Source organism: Halictus rubicundus, chromosome 4 (assembly GCF_050948215.1).
Source record: "Halictus rubicundus isolate RS-2024b chromosome 4, iyHalRubi1_principal, whole genome shotgun sequence".
NCBI lineage: Eukaryota > Metazoa > Arthropoda > Insecta > Hymenoptera > Halictidae > Halictus > Halictus rubicundus.
In genome coordinates, this window is record NC_135152.1 from 19,142,883 (window position 1) to 19,168,696 (window position 25,814).

The 25,814-nt window shown below is 39.2% G+C and overlaps 2 protein-coding genes across 2 annotated transcripts in view; one reads left to right on the forward strand and one right to left on the reverse strand.

Annotated features, from left to right (window-relative positions):
* LOC143353716 (uncharacterized) overlaps window positions 1–25,814 on the forward strand; it is a 224,093-nt gene that overhangs the window by 29,068 nt on the left and 169,211 nt on the right. The gene's annotated exons all lie outside the window — the stretch shown is intronic.
* LOC143353814 (52 kDa repressor of the inhibitor of the protein kinase-like) lies at window positions 10,086–13,399 on the reverse strand. Its single transcript, XM_076787418.1, has 3 exons — window positions 13,393–13,399; window positions 11,476–13,293; window positions 10,086–11,284 (listed from the first exon to the last, which is right to left on the reverse strand). The coding sequence occupies exons 1-3, from the start codon at window positions 13,397–13,399 to the stop codon at window positions 10,488–10,490; spliced, it is 2,622 nt and encodes an 873-aa protein (XP_076643533.1). The 3' UTR covers window positions 10,086–10,487.

Sequence of the window (25,814 nt, forward strand, 5' to 3'; positions counted from 1 at the left end):
TGGCAGTGAACGTAATAATGTGTCATGTTTTAATTATCAGCGTCTCAAATTGTGCTTTTGCAAAAAGCGATTTATTACGAATGATAAGTTGAGTTACATTGTTTATTTTCATTTAGTCTGATCTGTTTCAATATCATTCGTTTAACGAATGATCTAGTCTTTCCTATTTATTTTAGCTTACCCTTTTGTACAAGATTTTGTATCGATTATTCTTGGGTGAAAATGAAAGATTATTGTTCTTCCATCAATTTCGAACTTTCAAAGTCGCCTAACCCCTTGCCCTACAATATCGAGTCATATGTATGTTATTAATTTCCTCTAAACCGAAATAAAATTCTATTTCGTTGTAGTTTATATATACAGTATTTACTCTATATATGTCCGAAATGCCTAGCCGATAAAAGTCCCAGAACTATCCCCACTGCCGCGGGGTATACCCCGTGAGGGGCCATGAACCGAGACCTCTAGCTGTCCTTTTCTACTAGTATCTTCTGGTCGATATATGTCCGTGGCTAGACCCGTGTTTTGAACATATATCATGGAGAAAAGCATAGGCATATAATAAATATAAACTATCTTTTTTTCTAGGAAATTCCGAACAATGCAGAATTTCTAATCATTATAACCACAAAATAAACGTTATGTTATGAATACTTATTTTTCTTTTTTCGAGTAAAAATGATCAGCGGCCAGTTTCGGCGAACTCGCGTGAAAAATCCCAAAGAAAGACAAATACGATCTCCGTATCCACTTGCGTTCCATTCCATAGGACCGACCAAAATTTCCATACGAAAACCTGGCATTCTATTCTCGTGTGGAACTTCGATTCCAGAAACTGGAGTGGCAAAGGCGCAGCAACGGTCCGATTCGACTATCTAAAGTTGTTCAGCTTCGACGCGTATTTCTTTTTCATATCTAGACCCATTTCCACGTTACGGTCGGCACGGCCAGTGCGTGGGACGGGCCCTATCTTCCGTGTCGAGGCATTTTCTATTGGTATTGAAAGAAAGTTCCCTGGTCGGATTCGTCCGTCCAACAAATCAGTCGCGTGCGTGCTCGCGACAGTCGGACGGGGCCCGTCCCAGGCCCGAGCCTGTTGTGTACCGTTCGACGGGAAAAGCCCCGGCGAGCATCGTTCGCCCGATCAAAGGAACGCCTGCTGGAACAAAGGTAATTTATTCGGGCCGATGTAAGATAATTGAAGGCGAAACACGAACGCACGGGGAACACGTGTCATTACATAGTCGCGGAGCGAAACCCGGGAACCCCTGCAGCAACCGCAGCTCCTAACGCCCACGCGATAGAGCACGGTGCGTGCTGGGCGACTGATGATTGGTCTACCGCTTTTAATTGAAATATCCCGGACGTAGGTAACTCAAATGAAATTAATGCCGAAAGAATGCCGATCAACGTTTAGAACGGGAACGCTCGGGATCGTTTCGTTATTTACATGCTAAACTGGCAATTACTCCGAGCCGCCGGAGTAATTGAACAACGGGATAGTAAACGCTTGCTCTCTCTCTCTCTCTCTCTCTCTCTCTCTCTCTCTCTCTCTCTCTCTCTTTCTCTCGGTGTGTGTTTAGATATGTAAATGTTTTAATTATGATGGAGGAGATCGTGCCTGGATTGCTAGATGAACCTCGAGTTCAGGAGAATTTGATCCGCACGAAACGACGGAGGTACAAGAAATGATTGAAAACAATTTTGTCACGTCATATTCATCTAAGATTCTAATGAAGACGTAAACTTTTTCTAGATAAATTTATTTAAGCATTACCCAGAACTCTCTATACATGATCTCGTTCCATGTTATAACTGAATTATTTATTGGAATAATATTGCAAGAAATGTGAAAATATTTTTTCGTTTGGAGTCCGTATTTCACAACTTGAACGACTGTAAAGATTTGTCACGTTTACTTTGCGGCACTGATGAACACACAGAGATGCATTCTTGAAAAGAATGAAGAGTATTTTAGGGTATCGCAATATCTAAACGGCTAAAAGGATGCTCATTGTAGCTCATAGAATCACTCTATTTCATTGGTTTGGCACTGGGTTCATTATAGTTCATTGGCTCGTTTCGCCCATTAACTCGTTTTAGTTTGCTCGTCCGTTCGCCGCTCTATTTTTACTATTTCATTTCTATATTAATACCCTGGCACCGCATGCTTTATAATTTCTACGCGTTTTTACTATGATAATTCTTTACTGTTTCATTTCTTTTCATAGTTTATGCCTTCGAGGTATGTACATTAACTTTTACGGTCTATCTATCTCTTTCTTTTCGCTTTCTGCGTGAGATAATGTTATAAAGCGGACTGCGGATTTTACGTATTTATGCCAAAAAACAAACGGTCGAATGAGAAACAGTGAAAACATTTGGAGAATTTAAAAATCCTGATTAGTTCCGGCTTATGAAAATGATCGAGACCAGAAATAAATTAGTGCTAGCTCCTGCATCTTGCAATTAATGCATCTTCATTTAAATCCGCAGTCGAGTAATATGTTAAGTAGGGTAAGGAACCCCACTACCGTGGGGGTACCAATTACTCTGCCTATGTTAATTATACTTGTTTTTAAAGCATGATGAATATTTAAAAAAAAAAGAGATATATAACATACACATTAACCGATTTGAATGAAACAAAATTTGATATCTCCTTTTTAATATTCGTTATGCTTTAACAATAGGTATAATTAATACAGGCACAGTAATTGGGTCCCTCACCCTATCCTTTTGTGAGGATTTCTTTCGTAACTTTTTTCAGATATCAGTATTATAATCAGTTCTTATTAATAAAAAAAAAATGTGTTTTCATTTTATCTGATTTCAACTCGAAATTGTTAATTTGTTATTGCACCGTACATCCTTTTCCTTTCGTTATTTATTTTATTCCGTTATTTATTAAAATTGTTTCTTAGCTAAAGATTGAATATATATAACAAATACGTCATGAGAACCATTCTCTGTCCAAGTTGAAGTTTCTTACATAACTTTGTACTTACAATTGGTCGCACGATAACCTTACGCGATGCTGTCTACATACAGACAATTGGATAGAAGTCGCCGGCAGTTCAACACACAATTTAAATGTCATCTTTCTGTGTCACATATTATAGCGCTGTTGAATCGTAACAAGGCAAAACTAACCACGTCACATTTTTCACAAAATTGTATTCAAGCTACGAAGAGCTGATCGGTTCATTTTTTACTATTAAATGAAAGAGAATCGATGGAATTTCTTTGAACATAAAAGTTAAGTAAACTCTTATGATCAACTCTTGACAATAGCTTTCGTACTAATACCCATTTGTTTACGACAACACTTTACTTTAATTAAAATCGCTTTCACTGGTACCTGTACATTTTTACCATTTTACTTAGAAAGCAGTTTTCAGAATGCATTGTTCAAGTTCTTTTCATTTTCAGACTGCTTGTCCCACAAGAAATTAACGTTCTAAAATTATAAATGCGGGTTGGAAATCTATTTCTTTTAAATACTGCAATTTTTATGTACCTACAACATACTGTCTGTGCACAAGAAGTCTCGCGGGACGACACAAGGACAAAGAGGGCACTCGCTTGCTCCGCCTATGCCCACCGTTGACGCTCCAATAGGCCAATGCTTAGGCTCTGACGTCACACGCTGCATAGTATGTGCAACCGCTTTAGCCAATGGAGCAGCTAGTGCCCCTTCCACTCTGACCAATCAGCCCCGCATTCCTTTCGCGAGACTTCTCGCGCGGCACGCACAGTATGTGTATTCTTTTTCTTAACAATCCAGAGCATATTTAAAAATAATTAACAGTAACTACAAGTTCACGGAAAAAATTAGCAACAGTCGATTTAGCTTCCGCCATCCTAGGAAAGCCAAACAGAAGTATTTCAACGAATGTTTATAAATTTTTTTAAAGATACATAACAAGCCACCATGTAGCAGACTTTATATTTTCACGGTTGAACGAAGCTCGCTGGCCAACATCAAATCAATTGTTATTGCATCTCCACCTGAAACAGAAAAACATTAACGTTATCTAAAATCCGAATCCAATGTCCAACGAGGAGGACGCTCAAAATATTACTCTTCCGTGATCACACATACACACACGCCATAAAGGATCTTCCAGCCCAGAGAAAGTGACCGAGTAGCAATTACCATTATTCTACGAAGTACCATCTGTAGCCGGTCATGAATGTCTAATCGATTCCCCTGCCTATTGAAATGCCTCATCGTTGATACAGATACGGATCATTCATTACTCCGACCCGTATCAGTTAATGCTCCCCGCCCTTGGCAATGCTCGCGCCGCTCCGCTCCGCTCCGTGCCGCGCGGCGTATCGTCCTCCGATCGTTCCACCGATGAAATTTTGATCCGCGATAAAAATCGAACACGTAAATAGAATCCGGCGTATTCATTAAACACCTTGTTAAGCAACCCTCTAACAAGAGTTACAATGATTACACGGTGTCCGACCGGCGGGATCGGCACACGGACAATTAGCAATTGCCCGGCCGAGCTCACAATCGTTGTTACAATGCCCGGCCTGGCTTCGGAATCCCTGCGCAACGCGGGGCATTAATCGGTACAATCTTGCGGTACGAGTTAATCTTTGCCCGGAGAAACGTATGAATATCTTGCAGAAGGCTTAATTGCAAATCAGCGGGAGGGCCACGGCGGCCTATCGGACGAGATAAACAGAAACGGATGCAAAATCGAGCGATTCTCCGACCGGTGGAAGCTGCTCGGAATATCCCGGGACAGGGGCCGGGTTTGCTCATCCGAATAACGATCGTTGTGCATCATCTGACAAACCGTCATCGGCTCGCGGTCTTTTTAACGGCGGCGACGGCACGTCGCATTATCGTCCCCAATAAATTGTTCGACGAAAGCCGCGCGCAATTTAGCGATTGCTAAATCCACCGACGGTTCTGCGATTATCGAAGCGAAAGGATAATCTTGTTACCTGTTGCCGTTGGTTTCGCCGGTTCAGAAGAAAAGAAAAAAAAAAACGAAAAAATAAAGCAATTATCTAGCCTCGTGTATCGCGGTTCGCGAACAGTGCCGCTCATTTTCTTGTCGGGTTATAACGCGAAATGAACGGAGCCGCGCGAACCAGCCGGATCTCGCAGCCGAAAGGATGATATATGAAGTTCCGTTCAACGCAGCAGCTCGTGTTTAATACCTTTGTCGCGAAGAGACTGCCTCGGGAACTATTAACCCCGGATCAGGTCAACGCTGTTGTCGATCGGTATTAGTCAAATCGAGGGGGGTCCGGAGCCCGGTGCCACGTTCCATTCTTCGAAATTATTATTAATGAAGCCCCATCGTAGCTCTCACGGCCCCCTTTTCAACGACCGCGTCCATAGGGAACGAGATGCTTATTAATGATCTTTCGCACCTTCTTCTGTCGCTCGGAGTCTCGCGAACAGTCTTATTTACCCTCTCGAAAGTGGGTTGATTGAAATCAGTGCCGACGGGAAATTTATAGCGAGAATATTTAAAATTTTCGAGCGAAGGCTAGTGAGTAATGGCGGCCGATTAACCCCAGACTATTTAATTCCGACGTTCGTTTCGTCTGGCGATCTAAATACGCGTCGATGGAAGAGAAAACCAGTTGTAGTGCTTCAAAATCAATGATTCTCAAAGGTTCATCATCAAAGATTTAGAATCTGTGCCATCTCTGAGACGTCATTTTAGTTCAAAGAGTCAAGCTGTAAGTGTAATAAAATCAGAATGGAAGAGGAAATATTTATTCCGAATAAAAATTGTTTACAAACATAAATTGTCCAACTGTTTGTATTTATCGGAAATAATAAACAAACAACAGATGAGTTTGACCTCTATTGCACACACCTTGGGCAATAGCAGTCGCGACGTTGGCAATCGTAATCTAAAAGCTACACAATAATTGCCGAATAGGGCGCACCTAACAATCTGAACGACAGCAACGAAATAACATTTCATTGTTGTAGCTAAATTGATAGCAAATGGTACACTTATTTCCGCTTCATCGACATCGTCGTCTTTATCGTTGTCGGATCTTTTAGTTTCGTCTTCTCCATCTTTGATCGTTCAATCTTTTTATAAATATTCCTCTGGTTTCGTTTTCCCATTTTCTTTTTATCATCGTGGTCTACAGACGCGTTAATAGAATCGAATATTAAATATTTGAATTGCATATATTCGTATGAAATTCGAGTCGAATCCTCTGTTTTTATTTAAATTATTTTATTGAATTTGAAACAGTAAGAAGATTGAAAGAATTGAAGAGAATTCGCGATATATGTCAGCAACACCGAGCCGTGTTATGTTCACACTCCTCCCCGCGGTAGTGGGGATAATTCCGCGACATTTATCATCCACGTCCTGGCGACATATATAGAGAGTAGCTATCGTCCCTTGCAATTGACGCAGACAAGTTAATCGTTCGAGTTTAATAATTGTTGGCGATCATTTGGAGTGGCAATTGTTCAAGAGCAAAAATATCCAGTGTCCAACTAGTGAAGTTAAACAGACGATAACTGGAAGAACGAGTTCTTGACAGAAAGATCTCAACAAGCTGATCAATCTGAATCTTTGAATCTGCGTACAGACGTATTAACGTCACGCACACGTGGTTGGTTATCAGGTGCATCATCATCAAGAATGTGTGTTACATTCCCCCGCGACAACCAGCGGTTAAGCAATTGACACACGCATAACGCAGTTAAAAATAGACAACGCTCCGGTTGTCGAGTTTTATATGGGAACGGAACATATTGGCGCGAGCATGAAATTCTTTCTCGAAAGTTTACAGCACTCGAAAGTATGTTGTGCACATTTAAAATTTCTTGTTTACAAATGTAAATGTAGATCTGCGTCTACTGTGTCAATTTTTTGGAAGCTGCGGCAAAAGCCTTGCAACTATTTTAAGCGAGAGCTAATTTTCGAGGCAATGATAATTATTCCAGTAATCTTCAATGTTTAAGAGATGGATTAATGGAACTTCATTGTTTATTATTGTACATATAGGTTGACCGTCTTAAACAATTGAGAGATATTTTCTTAGTCACAATAAGAATAATTAATTGACGAAAATGGAGGGAAAACAAAAGAATGTTGTTATGTTTAACAAATTTTACGCGTATCAATAAGTCGTGATTCGTTAGTCATTTACAACTCACATTTAGATCTACATACAATGACGGTGGATATTTTAGCTGTCGAGTAGCCTATATTTGAACGTAGCTTGTATTTATACATTTGGTGTTTTCTTGCTGGAACTGTGACTTGTATCGCGTTCCGTGAAGCCCGTTTTCACGATAAATCAGTAAACTCTGCATAGGATGAGTTGTGCTCGATCTCCTCGCAATTATCGATTATTGGCGACATTAAGAAGACCAGACTTGATAAGTCGCTTCGAGTAACGCAAATTGCACGTTGCAAGGCAACTCCACGTTAACTTTATCACCCCTCATATTGCAGACTCGTTGTGCTCCACCTAAATTAATCTAAACAATTTCCCAGTGGATCATTCATTCGCCTGCTTTAACTCAGACGTCCTACTTGTTTTCTGGGTCTTCGAATCTCGTCTTCTTTCACGTTTCTTTTTAACACGAACAAATTAGGCCTGATCTTTGCTTGTTTTTACTTTTTAGTTATAACCATTGATAATTTCAGAGTCATCAAAGAAATAATTATCTTAGCGGTGTCTTTGTCACTTATACTAAAATATCTATATGTGGTTTTGTGTTACCGAGGAAGATTTATTCGTTGTGAAAATTTCTAGAGAATTGTTTGAATATTCGTATAATTACTGAAGTGGCAGGACCGAACTACGACAAATTATAGGAACCATAATGTCGTACTCTGTTTCGTTACGAAACTACTCGTTTCAAAATAGCTTAAACTTGCAATCGATTGTGGGAAATATTAGTATCTTCATCAACCTTAGAAAAGCTTGAAAATAAATATAAAAAACGATTAAAATATAATTACTAGGGTAAGGGACCCAATTTCTGTCGGGGTACCAGTTTCTCTGCCCATGTTAATTATTTTTAAAGCATAATGAATATTACAAAAGAGATATCTCTTATATATCTCTTTTTTAATATTTGTTACGCTTTAAAAATAAGTATAATTAATATAGACACAGTAATTGGTTCCCCCGACCATTAGGAAACATTATTCGTGGTATCGCTTAGGGCAGGCCTGGGCAACTTGCGGCTCGCGAGCCACAGACGACTCCTTCCCCTACTGCTGGGTCCCCCCACCAAATTCCTGTGGAGTGTAAATGTGCGCGCACGCATTTTCGCAGTCACGCGGTCATGCGATACAAAGCATAAAATAGTTGATAGTGGGGGAACCGGTACACTGGTAGTGGGAGTCATGAAGCGGCAGCGGGGAAGAAGTTGGCCCGGGCCTGGCTTAGGGCATTGCCACCTTATTCGTGGACTACTAATCGAATTGATTAATATATTTCGTTCGCAGTGTGCTTATTGCCAATCCGTGATTAGTTGATCGATACCAAATGTGAAAGAAACTAAAATTTCATACAAATATCAAGACACGACGTTGCATATGGGTACCCCTAATAATTGAACGCTCTCCACCTAGCAACAAAGACACTCGCGACCAAACAATATTAGTGAAATGTAAAAGTTATATTTGCTGTTGGATTTGGTTGATGTCCCAAGATTCACATGTTCTGATCATCATTGTTACGAAAGCATAGTTCTCTAGGTTAAGTGGACAATTGATACATTTCTCAAGAAAAACCTCCGTATGCGTGTTGCGTGCAACGTTCAACATATTTCACTCGAGAAGCGTAAAGCGGTCCGACAGTTCTGCGTTGTCCGAGTGCACCGTTGCGTCAGTGCGTCTCTCACGAACTTCGCTCCTCCTCTCTCATTCAATTCCGTCGAGTTCACGTCGACAGATCGGAGAGGGACTACAATAGGAGGACAGTATCGGAGCGGGAAAGTTAAAGGACAGTTGACGGGGCGCGGCCGAGAATCGTCATCAATTTCGTAATCGACAGCGCGTCAAGTTAAATGGATCTTCATTAATGACATAACGCAGGAGGGTCCCGTCATTTCTCTCTCTCTCTCTCTCTCTCTCTCTCTCTCTCTCTCTCTCGTTCTCTCTGTGAATGCGTCGGTCAACGACGCATAGGTATCGCGTTACATTGCCTCGTATCGGCATTATAATGCCCGGCTGGCCAGTCCGGCCCGACCCGGCCCGGCCCGGCCCGGCCCGGTTCAGTCCGGGAACCCCTTAATGGACTTGATTGATTTTCGTCGTGTGCCCGAATCGCTGGACAGACGCATTAGTTTCGAACGGGTCAGCCACGGTCCCCTTCGTGATCTTCTTCTTGTCTCATCTCGGTGGCTTTGCGTCGTCTCGTCCTCGCAACGCGGTGGCAACTTGACGTGGCTTATCCGTGTCGCAGACACACGGCATTCGTTCTCGTATTCGGCTCGCTTGTCGAAGCTTGCCATCGGTACTCACCGATGATCACCGGGTCCGCTTTTTATGCTGTTTTTAGGCCCGACACTCTGGCACATTGGACCCACCATTCTACCAGCCTATCTTTCTTCAATTCGGGTTTCACAGATCTTACAGTTACAATTTCTGCTAACCTATTTCGGACACAAGCTACCATGTGGAACTAATCCGGAACGCCCTCCTCCTTCTTCCTAGTTCTTTAATTTAGCTCGGCAATCGACACTTTGCTGGCGAGGGAGGGTTTAACCTTGGTATCCCGGGGTCTCCGAGGCCACCAACAAAATTGCACAAATTTTCCGCTACAGTTTCGCACGACAATTTCCAACCTGGAGCTTCTGCAATTTCTTCGGAGGATTCGAGGTTCTCAGTCTGAAATTGTACATCTATGTTGGTCAACTTTCGCGCAATTTTAAAGAAGCCCAAGTGTGATGTAAAATATTTTTTTGCTTACAGTAGCTTCGCATATAGCGAACGAAGGTAATGCGTGGCCGGAGAATGTTTCGAATCGCGATGCTGAATTAAAATAAATTTTATACCATATACTAATGGCTGATTTGTATTGCCTCGTGAAACTAACATTCAGTCAAGGGCGGATCCAGCTTTGGCGCCAGGGGGGGGTCACATAGTCGTGGTCAAGTCAAGAACTTATAATTTAATTTTGATAACAATAGATACAAGTAAAAAGTAGGTATTTTATTAATGTACGTAAGTACTGTACTTAAAAATATTTATTCTTTATTGTACACTTGAAAAACTTAACACATAATAACTTGTACATATACACGTACATATTGCCATCTTCTCTTGAAGACATTCAGAGAAGCACTATCACGCACGGAATGAGGCAGCCTATTTATATTCCATAACCGTGGTGAATGATTTGTCATAACAGCTAGAGGTATGTCGAGGGGTATGACGCAAAACTCCGCAAAAGTGAAGAGGTGGTACGACAAGGGTTTCCAACAAACAAAATAGAAACAGACAAAATACATATATTTAAATAACAAAATCAATTTTTCTTTTACGTCTTCTCCCGAAACGCGTTATTACGTCATTTACGTCAATGGGTACGTTTTTATGAATGTGGAGAAGTGCCAGTCCGGTTAGGCGATCTTCAACCATTGAAGATCTTAGCCACGATTTAATTCTGCGCAACGTAGAGAAAGACCTTTCTGCTGTCGCTACACTGACAGGTAGTGTAGCCATAATACATAAAAATTTTCTTATATTAGGATACATATCGATGTCACAATTTAAAATAAGATCAGAAATCGACTGCGGTATGTCCTGGCTCCGCTGCCACGCCTGCCACTTCACCATCCACAGCCGATATTCATTTACAATGACAGAAAATGGAGTGTTATCTAGTAATAATGTATAGTCGGTAGCTAGTTGTTTCACAGTTTCAATGTCTTCATTACTACATTCGCTTTTTGGCATGAAAACGCTTAGCTGAAACAAATTAAGTACATCAGGAGACAGGCGGTCCTGGAGATCACTTATTATTGAATCTAGAAGAGGGATGTATATAGCTCTGCGGAAATACTCTTCAGCAGATTGAGCAGGTTGGTTATTGGCCCTATGTATTTGTTTTGATACTATTCTGGGGCATTTAATTTCTACATCTAGCTGCTCAGCTACTTCTTTAGCCTCTTCAAAAAGCTGTCGGTAGATTACGTCCACATTTTCTCTTTTATTTTGTAAAACACTTAAAGTATCATTAATAGCGTCCGTAGCTTTTTTTAAATCAATTGAGTTCGATTGCAGTATTCTGCTTAAAGATACAGTAGTACCTGAAAAATAAAAAGTAAGTGACTGTGACTGTAGTGCATAAACTAAGAATTTATAACTTAATATAAACGGTATGTACTCGTAGCATAAAATATTAACAAAACAACAACATAATTTTAAAGTAGGTTTAGTATACTCGTATAAGTTCATTTGCCAAACAATAAGAAATAAAATAATTTAGGGAAGTACCCACCTAATACATCACTTAAACAGATGGAGGATATAATAAAGTCAGAACTGCGCAATGTTTGCAGCAAGCAATGCGCATCATTGGCAGTTTTATTGTCTTGCCAAGCAGAAATCTTCTCCAAAGCGCTACAAATTTTGACTAAGTTGTCTCCTTGAAATTGAAGATGCCCATCATGCCTCTCTACCCAACGTGTCTCACAAATACCTTGCATGGCAGCTCCGAGTTCTATTTTAAAAATTTCATGCCTCTTAGCGGATGCATTGGCAAATGCCACAACTTTTCTCATTGTGCCAGATGTATTGCGACAGGAAACTACTTTGGATGATCTTGCCAATGAGTTATTGAGCACATGGTTGTTGCACGGGCAACGTTTAGCATGAATGGCTATTTTCATCAATTCTTGCACTGCACCTTTTGTATCTGATGCCATAACCGAGCAGCTGTCAGTTCCAATACCCACACACCAAGATAAATCTAAGTTAAATTTGGTACACAGATTTTCAACGATTTTCGCCAAAGCTACACCTGTCAATCGAGGCTCTATGTCACCTGAATTGTTGTCTTCACGTCTAAGAACATCGTAGGTATCACAAAAAGTCACAAAATGTTCCTTAATAACGCCATCATGCAAATATCGGAATGATAGGCTCAGCTGTGAGATATGTGATATATCTGTTGTTTCATCGAACAAAATTGAAAAATATTTAGCTTCCCGCACATTCTGTAAAATGTTTTCCTGGATGATTTCTGCGCAAACATCTATCAACTCATTTTGTACAGTCTTGCTGATGTACGTGGCGTTGGATTTTGAAGATTCTAAATGTTGCTGCAATGCAATATCGCCAGAATCAATACGGAATTTTAAAAGGGCTCTAAAATTCCCTTCATCGGCTACTACGCTGTCATAGTTCAGCAATTTACCATCGTCGCGATGGCCACGTAACGATATATTTTGATGGCCACAAAATATTATAGTTTTTACGATTGGTCGCAAACGTTCTCTATTTTCATTTATTTGTTTCAGTCTTTGACTATTTACTTGGTTCATTATGTTAATTTCCGGTTTATGAAAACTCAATAAAAAGTTCTTCCCTGCTTGGACAGCTAATTCGTGGTATTTGTTTCGCTGGTGTGTTAGCAGAAGACCATTTTCACCTAGCAAATTACCGAAAGCTTTTAATGGTTCTTTTACGAGTCGACATAAAGGTGTTTTTGTCTGTACACCACCTCCAGGAGCTACGACAAACAAAGCACAGTACTTGCAGTAAAGACCCTGGTCTTTATGCGACAAAACAAGCCAGTGAAACTTGTCAAGGTGAGACTTCTGAGCATATTTTTTTGTTTGTTTTCCTTTTTTATTAACAACACAATGCGGAAAAGTATAATTAGGGGGAGGCTGCCAATGCTTTTCAAGCAACATAGCTTTAGTTGAATCATTTATATTTTCCCCTATATAACAAGCAATATCTGAAGCAAACTTTGGTTGAGAAAGTGAAGTCTTTATCTGATCAGAATCAGAAGTCGATGTACATATTGTAGGCTGAATATCGTTAGTAACAGGAGAGCATGTTTTTTCTTCATCTATGGTTAATGTAGGCAATGTAGCTGTAGAAGCAGAAGCATCGGCAATACAATTATTTTCATCTGTAGTTGTTGTAGGTGAATTTTTCGAGTAAGCAATCTCAAGCCTTGGTTTCTTTGGGAAAAATGAATCTATTTTTTTTAATGAATGTTTCAATCCACCACTACCATCTCCTTTTCCCTTAGAATCACCCTGCAAGCAAATCCATGCAAATTTCACACCCCACAACAGACAACAGACTGTTGCAAATACATATTAAATATATATTCGCTATAGTACAGGCTGGTGGCGCAGGCGCATTACCTCACAAACAAAGCAAAACCATGCAAATTTCACACCCCACATCAGACAACAAACTTTTGTAAACATATGAGTTATAAGTACATAAAAACATAATAATATAGGTAGTTTTACAGAAACTGATTACTTACCATTTCTTGAAATTAATGAATTTGCAGCTACAATTTTTAAGAATACTTATAAAGGTGTAGGAATAACTAAAAATTAACCGAACACGTCTTTCGCTTTCAGCCACGCTATAAAGACTGACTGTCGCCCGTTGACCGTCGCGGGTCGCCGGCACAGGGCCACCTTCTTTTGTTTATTACAAACTCCGATCGTCTTTTTATCTCACCGGTCCGCCGGCCGTGGTGCGGTCCTAGGCGACCGGGTTTCATATTTTTTTTTTTTTTTTTTTATGTAATTACATAAAATCTGTATGGTGACAAAATATATAAATAAAATCATTATGTTCAATTAGTGGTCCACCAAAGTCCTGGAACCAGCTCAGGGGGTGGTCATGACCCCCATGACCACCCCCCTGGATCCGCCGTTGCATTCAGTTCGATTTTTTTGCGATTTATACTAAATAAATAATGCGCTGTAATAAATATAGAATGTTAAATAAAAAATACAGAAAAGCTATTCGGACTGCTGTGGTGACCGTGGTAGAGTAACGTGTGCCGCGTTGCGCAATGGCGGGATGCTTCTCAGCTCTAGGGAGAGTCATCAACGGTGTTTGCTCTAACTCGCTGTCCCGCGTAATCGCGAGCATTCGCAGGTAACACCATGATTCAAGATTACAATCATGCAATCTTCGGAAGACACCCGTATCATTTCAGACGCGTCCTCAGCAGGGGAGACCACGCGGTCTCCACAGCTGATCAGCATAAACGGCTGTCATTACGGTGCCGTCAAACTCCTCGATCGCCACGGCTTCGCACCTTTATTCGATCCAGCAGACGATTTCATAACGATCAGCTGATGGGTAATCCCCTTCGACGACCGTGTAACGTCCGTGGAAGAGAGAGAGAGAGAGACACGCGGCGCTGTTGTCGTCGTTCGCGCGAATAGCTGTATCGAGTCGATTTGTCTTTGTCGGGAGTTGAAATGTCCTTGCGCACGGAAATGGCGGCACGGTTGAAAACGAGCGCAGCAGGTGCACAGCCGGCGAGTTGTAAACTAGTCGAATCGAAGACACTTTATTCCGCCAAGTGAACGCTACTCGCTGTTACGACCGGTTGTTATGCCGTTGTAGTATCCGACTAATGAAAGGGATTAGCGATCTACTTTACCTTCTAGCCGCGCCCGCATGCGAGCCCCCATCCACTTTCTTGCGATACTATAATGCTTTATTGCCGCTTCTATGACCGTCAATTATTGGGTTGATGGGAATGTAACGTCATCGGTTCTTTAACTCGCGCTTACTTACAGCCTAACCTCGAAATGTTGCATTGTAGGCGACAGCGAATTCTCGATATATGTCAACAACACGGGTCTTGCCAGCGTCATGTATCATCCAGGGGACATACCCGAGCCGTGTTATGTTTACACGTCCGAGACCTCTGGAGGTACACCCCGCGGTAGGGGGAATAATTCCGCGACGTTTATCATGCAGGCCTTGGCGACATATATAGAGAGATCACTGTACCGCGTAGCACGGGGGTCGCGTTTCCTTTTCTGTACGAGTTTTAAAAGATATTGTCAGGTTGAAGGTTTTTCAAACGTTCGTAACATTCGTCTAATCTGGGCCATTCTCCCCAAGCTGTACATCAAACATTGGTACAGTGATTTCTCTATATATGTCGCGAAGGCCTGGACGATAAACGTCGCGGAATTATCCCCTCTACCGCGGGGGTATAACCCGTGGGATTCTGAACAACTTTTTGGTTAGGTTAGGGTCGACTTGGGTTTCTTTGGAAGGGGGAGCCCCTCCTCGGCTTAAAGGGGAGGGGATCACGAGTTTGGTTATTTATAAAGGTAGTATTTGCTGTTGCCGTAGTGTTTGCAATTGTCTCGAAAGCTAAGAGCGAATCCAGAATCTTTTGTCTGACCACATATTTCGGGGTTATAAAAATCGGAGAGGAGCTTATTTATTGTTTGCAAATAATTACCCAAATGACCGCAAACTCGATATAGTAATCTTATACTATAATTTTACTTTGCATTGTATTTTATTATTTTCTATTTATTCTACATTATTACTTTGTTGACTTTATCCAGGATACGATATAGGAAAACATAAGCAGTAGCGGACAGTATGTAGTTGTATTCTGAATCGTAGTGTTGCACACTGTATAATTGGAATCATTTCAAATTCCGTGGGAAACGAAACCCTTAAGCTTCTGCAGGAATATAAAGGCTACAGAGGCGTACATTAAATTACAGAACTGTACCATTACATGAACTTGTAAATGTGACGTCTGAAGATTTCCATTTTGTAACGAATGAACATAACCTAAGAGTGCGAAATATTTTTTCTCGATCCGATCAAGTCATACCACATTTCCGTATCTCTATGCAAGGGATTTAATAATCAATTGTGATTTAAATATCGTCTCGTACAGAATTTTAGTAAAAATTAATGATAACAACGCTGATATTCTATTGAAACCATCTTTTGAAAGATAATAAAATGAAAGGTACAATTGCTTCCTCTGATCATAAACTTTTGCGAATCTGTAGGAAAGGCAAGCGAAATTCTCAAAAATAGCAATAATGATTTAAAAATAAGATGAAGCGGAATAACAAGTGCTTAATTTAGATTAATATTATGAATTAAATTTATGGAGTAGTATTATTAATTTTAAAACGATTTTGTCTGCTTCGAGTACAAGACTCTATTATTATTGCGTGTAATCAGTAATGAGAAGATTGCAAGAGTTGAGCAAACATTGTCATTAACGTTGCTCAGTGGAAACATTGTAGAATTCTTCATATACATAAATGAAACACGCGAATCACAAACAAAGGCGAGAATTATCATTCACGGGGATCATCGCATGCCCGACATTCGTGATGTTTCTCTAATTGAATCGAGTTTTATAAATAAAACTCCACCTGTCCGAAAGGAACGGGCAACGGGAGCAATAAACGTGTACACATGTTAACATAAAAATCTCCACTGCGAGCCAGGAGATCCGAGGTTTCAACAATTTCTCTTCTCGGATGTTATGCTTTTCGAAATTACCCGGCAGCACGGATGAGAAATGAAATCAGATAGCGGACGATAACGGAGTTGCGAGACTTAATTAAACCACGAAAGACTAATTAGGTAATTTGAATTCGAGTTCGTTATAAATATTACGCGTGTATCTCTGTGTCTCGGTGAAAATTGAACATTTCGCTGTATACAGTCGCGATCGTTATAATAAAGAAATAATTACGAAAATGGGGGGAACGAACGAACAGGGATGGGGGGAGGGGGGAGATAGGAAGAACAAGCAGAATAAAGAATACGAAGGTTCGTGACCAAACCACATTTCGTATCTCGTGATTTATTTCGCAGATGATGGATACATTCGATAGCGACCATTCTTTCCAAAGTTCAGATGTTAATTCTACTTTTTCGCGGCAGATTTCCATAAGACAAATCTAATTACTTGAACATCTTTTAACATAACTTACATATGCTTAGTTCAACGAACACACTAAACCTGAAGTAAGTTTGATTTTATATCATTTTGTATAATTTTTGTGCGAAAGTGTTTCTTGAAAACACTTCGTTCCCAGTAATTTGTTTTGATAATTAAGAGATTCGCGTAATTGTTAACATTAAGGTAGAATCTTCAAAGTAATTATTCTGTAGCAAAAGTTTCTGGAACCATGCAATTACACATTGATTAACAAGAACCATCAAAACTTCCAATGAAACAAAGACGAGACTGCGTTTTTGGTTTATTTATATTAAAAATTTTGCGGTCGACATAAGCAGTTTTTACAATATCCGATTCAATCAAGAACGTAGAAAATGTGTTACTAACAACAATATTTAAATATGTAAATATATTAACATATTTACGGTATATTAAAATATTTACTATATAATATTTACTATATAACATATTTACTATATTTTTACTATATATATATATATATATATACACAGTCGGGGACGATATTAAGTGGACACTCTTAAAAATCGCATAACTTTTATAAAATTGGTCCAAATGACCAGAATTTTTTTTTTAGATGTTAGGCCGTCTAGTTTTCTAGACAATGAGTAAACAAAAATTTCTTCCGATTAAATTCCCTGGCAAGGACGAAAATCTGCGACTTTCATCCTTAAGCTCTCATCTTGAAACGTTTGTAGCTCATTGCAACGTTGACCGATTTCAATCAAATTTTCAGTATGCATATAAGTTACCGAAATCTACAAACCGCATTTTTTAAATTATCATTATAGGCTCAGATGAAAAAGTTGAAAAATCATAATATTTTCATTTTTTTTTATCATTCCAACCAATTGCAATCTAAAAAAAATTGTTTACTGATTGTCTGGAAAACTAGTCGGTCTAATATCTAAAAAAAAATTCAAGTCATTTGGACCAATTTTAAAAAAGTTATGCGATTTTTAAGAATGTCCACTTAATATCGTCCCGACTGTATATATATATTAACATTCTTATATGGTCGGGGAAGGGGTCGTTTACCTCGCGTGCAAATTACATATTATTGCAGCCAGTGGAGCATGTGAAATTCATTTATATAGGTTATTATGTGAGACCGTAATCAGTTTTCGAAGAAAATGTAATAGATAAAGGATTTCGCGAAATAAACGAAACGGATAGGAGCGCGTAAAACCGGGAACGATGAAAATAGTTTTGTGCGAGCTTTATCTTACGGCAAAGTACTGTTTTTGTATCCGGTTTCATGAAAGATAACGCGCACAGGGTTGTTGCATTCCGTGTGTTACTTAATGGAAAAATTTTATTTGTCCTGCAACCCTGGGCAACTGCGCAACGCGATGATTGTCCGGAAAGGGGCGGAGGACTTCTATAATTAGGGTTCGTGCGATTAAGAATAATGCCGATCTTCGTATCTAATGCCTGTTCGTAATTAGTATGCCACTAATAAAAGAGAATTTTTCATTTCTCTCTCGACGAACCGCGCGCATTCAGCCTGCCCAGGGTCTCTTCGGCGCGCCTCTGAGGGAACTTCTCAAATGGGAATTGCTACTTCATCATTTTGAAACCTCGCATCGCTGATTACTATTATCTAAAATCCTTAGTCACGCAAGGATTTTGTTAACGCCGACAGAAATGTTCGGTCGTTTCCTTATTTTACTATAGCGAACTCATAAGCTCTAAGGTCTATAAGGTCAACGATTTTCTGCAATTTTTTTCTATTGGAATACCATGCCCAGATGCCTATTCCTTATTAACGTTCCTTTGCACGAAACAGTTCCCTCGAGTGTACTCAATAAATATTTGTTCCATCCCGAGAGCTGCTCGCGTGTTATTAACACTAGATTTACGGAGCACTAAAAGTGACCATTTTACATTGCGTTGCGAAAATAACAAAATTGTAGTTATTTAGATTTTCAGCCATTTTTTATTGTAATATGTGCTCAAAGAAACGAATCTATCGAACAATTCTTCACAAGTGCGTCCTTGAACTCTTAATAATTGTAAATTAAAAAATTTTGAGTCCGTCATTTTATATATAATTGTATATAAAATATACATTGTACATTGTTTTGTGAACATTACAAGATTGAATTCATTTGGATTTCTCGAAATTTTTATAACGTTGGGCTTGAACGAAGAAATATATTTAATAATTTCTGGTGGAAGCATTTTTGTAATTTCATTTGTACTGTCATTTGTACGGTTAGTGTCAGTAAGCGTTGTAATTAAATGAAAATAGCGAACCAATTAAGGAAATGTCCAAGTGACCAAGTGGAACTGTTCCTATGAAACCTAACAACTCCAAAAAAATATTATAATAAATTTGTGAATTTTTTTTTTTAAATTACTTTTTAGCCTATTTCTCCTATTCGGACATATACGAAACTTCTGAAAAAAAAAATCGAACAGATATAAAACGCCCGGATACATATACTGCAATTAATTCGGATTTTTAAGTTGAAAATCCTGGTTGGAAAAAATCGAAAACCTCAAAAAAAAAAATGCAGATTTCGCATTGAAGTTTGAGCACGGCATCATTTATATTTTTACAGTGTCAGTACAGAGCTGATAGTTCATGATATTTTTTCAGCTTTTTTCATGAGGTGTGCTGCGCTAAAAAAAAAAGAGAAATCGCATTTTCGACATTTTTGTAACAGGGTGGCATTGTTACGATGCGGCGGTTTTGCTATATCCACGATCCCGTCTATTAACTTTCTCGTTTATCCTCATTCTTATCCTGTTCCACGTCCATCCTCAGGTTTGACCCCTCTAGTCCTGTGCTCCGGCAACCTTTGGTCCTCTTTTTCCGCGATCCTCCCGCCGAGTAGAGACGGTGCACGCACGCTCGCCGAAATTTATGATTAACATATCGCATTGTTGCTGCCTCCTCTATTCTTTCGATTTACAAAGGAGGAGCAAATTTACGAGCCGCGTCCCTCGCATTACCCCTTTATTTTCGGTGGGATCTCCGTGTCTACGAGGATCCGTTTATCGTCGGGGCTCGTTTCATCGGCTGGCTCATTTTTTCTTCCTTTCGCAACGACTTCTGCTCCACGGAGACGTCCACGTACGAAAATAGCGGAGCTTAGGAAATGCTCCGGTCCGTCCTTAAATACATACCGTTTTACGCGTCCCCGAGCAGTTAAAACGCTAATAGACAGGCTCGACTATCGACGAAACGACGTTGACAGGAGGCGCCGAACGGAACTACTGGGATATCAAATGAGACGCACTCCTTGCTTTAAGTACCGTACTTAAGGGCCCGGGATAGTCACGTGACGTTTTAATTAATAATTTCTATTCACAGCCTTCAGACACAGACTCAAGATCCGTCTCGGTCTTGATCCGACGGGTCTTAAGTCTGTGACTAAACTTGTTACATTTTTTGCACTGTATTGTCGATATTATGAATTCTAACGCCAGAAACGTGCTTCAAGTTTTGTGGCTTTATTTCGCAGGGAATCAAGACAAAATATAGCTCAATTTGTAGCTGGAGATATTTTCTAGTGCGCGCTGCTCTCGATAGCACCAAGAAAACTCATCCAATGGCATAAAAATGCTTGGATTCCACGGCATCCATATCGTCAATTTTTGGCCTACTTTTATCGCTTGTATTACCAAATATCTGCATAATCTCGGCAGCTCCTGACCAGCACGCACTAGATTGAACCCTCCTCTTTCGAATGAGCCCTTTACCAGCGACAAAATATTCTTATATAAGGACGAAAACTTGAGGCATGTAAAACCATTTTTTGACGGTAATGTAGTCACTCTACCTTATCGCGAATCTACGAAGACCGGGCCCTTAACGGAATCCCGATTGATTACAATCGGTTAACACGATCACACGCATTGCTTGATCGGCTACCGATCGTCATACTTACGACATTTTATTATTTCCTTAATAAAACATCAAATCAATTCATGACGGAAGGATATAACTTCGTCGGATGTTAAACTGTGTGTTACATGAGAAATCGACTTCCATATTCACTGGTCGACAAAAGAAAGTTTAGGAGGTTAGGAAAGTTAGGAGGAGGAATAAATTCTGTGTGAGTAACTACATTTTACAAAATAACGAATATATAGTAAACTACAAAAAGGGATAGAAAATGAATAAAGCGATTTCTCTATATATGTCGCCAAGGCCTGGACGATAAACGTCGCAGAATTTTCATTATACTATGTGCTTAAATGAAGAAGTCAATTCAGTAATTTCCTATAAAAACGTTTTCATAATTTCAATAATTGTGAAAACGGTCATTTGGACCGTGGTAGGTTTACTGTTAATATATAGTCGTTGGAAACAATAAATATTGGAAAGAAAGAAATTCAAAAGTGAAATTTAGCTCCGGGCATAAACGACCCATAATATTCTCATAATTAAACTGTAGATTTTATGGATAAATGAAATGTAGATGTGTGCAGAATACGAACAGATAAATGCTATAATGAAAATTAAAGTTTTATTTCCAGGTAAACAGCGATTTGGTCGATTGCACTTTCTAAAAAATAGTGTAGATCATATTTATATAAAGGTCAATATAATTAGTGATTTTTCAGTGCAAGGTTTTATTTTACCATTTTATTTTTACAGGATACTAGTAAAACAACACATATCCTATACGTGTACACTGAAATAATTTTCTGTTGGGATTATTTACAAATAATATGTCTCTGATTCATTGCATAAGTTATTGTGATCTTCTTTTTGAAATCGGAGGTCTTCTGAAAAGATTATAGCCTCAGCAAAGTTTTTGGAACACCGCGTGGTTTCTTGAGAAATATTTAACACGTTCCGAATCGAAATCGCTCGCATGACTTTTGGTTTACTCTTTAAATTAAGTTGCAGTCTCGTATTAAAACATTTACATCTTAAATTTCAGAAGGAGGATGACGTGGATTATACACGACAGAAGAATGCCTGCTCGTTTCGAACCATAGTAAAATTTCCATTGTATGCGAGTTTTAAGAAGGAATTATTCATAAAAATTCATGTACACTCGTAACGGCATATATTACATTTCTGTGTTTTCATAATGTGTACATGTATATACTCTCGTAAACAGATAAATGCAGCAGCCACGGATAATTCGAATGGATTCATTATACCTGATTTCTTAGGAACAAAGGGTAGTAGGTCGATCAACGGGGTTAGTCACACTTTACACATTTTAAACAATCAGGAGTTAAACAAAACTCTAAAAGAGGCAAATGTTAATGTTACGTTGAAGGAAGGGCATAATTTATCGAATTGGAAACAGCAAATATCGATCTATGTTATAAATTAAAATAGGATTATTTCACTTTATCTAGTAGTCTACGTGAAACGATTCTGCTGACTGGACAATTGTCAAATCTGATTAAAATCTGCACAATATAATATTATTTTCACCATGTTAAAATCAGTGTAATTTATTTTGATATTTTATTTGTATTGATATTTACCTCAGTTTACATTTACATATGAATCAAAATACACTTTCGATGAAAAATTATTAGACCATCTTATATTCGAAGATTTATATTAAAAATGTAAAATATTTGAATTTTACATAGATATAGGGGACTCAATTACTGTGGGGGTATCAATTACACTGTGCCTATATTAATTATACTTATTTTTAAAGCATAACGAATATTAAAACAGGGACGTTAAATGTTTTCCATTAAAATCAGTTGAAAAGTTACATCTCTCTTTTTTTAATATTCATTAAGCGTTAAAAATAATTATAATTAATATATGCACAGTAACGGGTACCCCCGCAGTAATTGGGTCCCCTATCCTGCTGGTATCGTTCGATTCAATTTTCCGAAAACTTTACACGTCCATAATACATGAAGAGTTTCTCGATCCCAGACGATTTGCTGGTTCGAGAACTATTTTCGAGGCGGTCGTCATTTACAACTATACATACACAACGCGAGGTAACATTGTAGCTTAAAAATGCTTTCGTTGGCATAGATCCATAAGCGCTCAGACCCTCGGCAGACGGGAGACAACGAACTTCGATACATTTCTGTCTTCTTTATTTTTGTTTCGTGCACGCGAACCAGTTTGCGTATATCACGCTACGGCTTGTCCTGCATTCGTATAAAGTGTACAGTTCTTCGTGTATCTTCCAACTTTGTTGCTTTCTTAGCGTGGCCTGACTTGTGTGTTTCATTTGTAGCTAACATCGCTGTTATCCAGAAGAAATGAGCCGTCCGAAAGATTGGAAACAAACGTTCCCGCCTCTTTAATCTTCTTACAACGAATAAAACATTTTCACTCCAAACTTCCTGTTCTATTATTTCAATCTCTCATCGAGCTTTCCATCTACTCGGAAGATTTTAAGAAAATAAAATATGTAGCAGTGTACCATTATTCGCTGCGTCGCTTTTCACGTAGAATTCAGTTAACAAATTACCACATTGAAATTCAACAGATCACTAAAACACGATTTTTAACTTATTCTCTCATTAAAAATCGTATTTTCGGATGTGACTAGTTTTTCCTTTCGCAAGTTGATCATTTTCTGTATGAGTGTAACGATAAACAATGGCTGCCGCGCTTTATTTTCGAGATCGCAAGAGAATCAACTTTTCCATGCGAAGATTTTTAAGTATCTCTTACCATTTTCTTTTCCTTTCTTTTTCCAACCGGCCGAATCGATCAACTTCCACATTGTGCTACTCAATCAGGTTCATCAAATAAACGGATTTCTAATAACATCAAACAATGCTGAAACGCGCGGAACCGGGAAGCGACGCGACGTCGACGAAGAAGATCTGCGAATGCGCGATAATTTCCGGAGTTTTCGCCGCACGTGCCCGAACACCCACGCGTCTAAATATTACCGCGTTTCATGTTCCTCGACCGTGGAAGCTTCCAAGAGGCCCTCTTCATTCACATTTTTCTATAGTAATTTTGTACAAAATGTTAACAATAACATTTATTGTTCAGAAACATGTTGAACACGGTGTCAATCATGATGTTATGGGTTTGCGTCATAGGTTATGTCGTAAAATAGTCGTTATAGCCAGCAGCATAATTAAATCAAAACAATCCCCGATTTTACAGTCCTTGAAGTATTCAAAGAAAATTGGAAAATTGATGTTTAACAATAAACCTGCCACGGTCAAATAACCGGTTTTCTATTTCACAATTATTGAAATTATAAAAACGCTGTCATAGAAATGACTGAATTCATTATAGTTAATTTGTGCACGGTTTCCATTATACAGTGAATTCTTGATATATGTCAACAACTCGGGTCTTGTCAGCGTCATGTATCGTCCAGGAGACATACTCGAGCCGTGTTATGTTTACACTCCTCGGCGTCCGAGGTCTCTCGAGCTTCGTGGCCCTTCGTGGGGTATACCCCGCGGTAGTGGGGATAATTCCGCGACGCTTATCATCCAGGCCTTGGCGACATATATAGAGAAATCACTGTAATAGGTGCTTAAGTAAAAAAGTCAATATTCTAGAAAGCGTTTCGCTTTTATATATCTTCTGGTTGGTAGGTTTAGTGTTAATTTGCAAATAGTTGTCAATTCCTCCATTTTTCTCTGTCGACTATAGCTACCCTTGTGTCAAACAAGAAAAATTAGAATTTTAGGAAACGTTTGGAAACGTTATTGTCAAAAGTGTTCGGTGGCTTATAAAAATTAAACACGAAGGAATAAAAAGTTGTAACACAGTAAAACCTAAAGTATCGTGCGTTAGAATAGCATATCACTTTGTATGACTGTCCAATTTTCTTGCCGCGGTTGCTGAAAATGTAATGGAGCCAAACGCGTAATTACACGCGTATACAACGCATAACTTAAACCGTACCATTCGCCCGGCACCGTCTCGCAACAAAAAGTACTTCATAAATACGGAACAGTGTTCTATTTAAAAACGATGCGATCTCTCGAGATCCAAAAGCGAAGACAAATAATCAGAACTACGGTCGCCCCGAACTACGTGCTACTTAAAAATCAGAAAATAATCGTGGCCAACATTGCTCGGTAAACACACGGCTGAAAGATTCTGAACACGCGAAGCACCGTTACCATAGATCACGCTGTAGTGTTATCGTTTCGCTCTGACGAATCTATAAATTACGCAGCACGTGCAATCTAATTTGTCGATATTAATAATAGCCACGTTCGAAGTTTACCATAACAACGCGTAACGCAGCGTGCACAAAATTTTGCGTAACGTTCGCGAAACTATGTTGCCAAAGTACCCTGTACGGTTCGGACTGTGCGTACCGGTATATAATTTAGAATTTCTTTTAGAAACCGTGCAGTATACGAGGACCTTACAACAAGTAAGCAAGTATAGTTAACGCGCTGGGTCTACGGAGCACTAAAACTGACTATTTCTTTATAAAAATAACAAGAATGTGCCTATCCAAATTTTTAGCCATTTTTTAAATAATATACTTTTTAATAATTCTTCACGGATGCGTCTGTACAACCTCAATAATTGTAAATTAAAAATATTGCGCACATATCGCCAATTAAACCACTGAGTACAGTGAGTTCTCGATATATGTCATCAGCGAGCCATGTTATGTTTACACTACTCGGCGTCCGAGGCCTCTCGAGCTTCAGGGTATACTCCGCGGGAGTGGGGATCATTCCGCGACATTTATCATCTAGGCCTTGGCGACATATATAGAGAAATCACTGCACAGTTAATATTGTTTCGTGTTTAGTGTCATTTTAATCAGAAAAATGCCGCAAATAAGTTGGTGAAAGTCCCGTAAAAAAATAATGAAACATGAAGAAATTTTGTAATTGGATTGGTTCACACCGATAACGCGACGATTTTTACACTTTACACTCGCGGGGTATGCCCCCTAGTGGAGAGTATAGAC

Coding starts and splice junctions, on each gene's coding strand:
- LOC143353814 (XM_076787418.1), bottom strand. Junction 11,285..11,475: donor CTGTTTAAGTGATGTATTAG/GTGGGTACTTCC, acceptor TTTATTTTTCAG/GTACTACTGTATCTTTAAGC.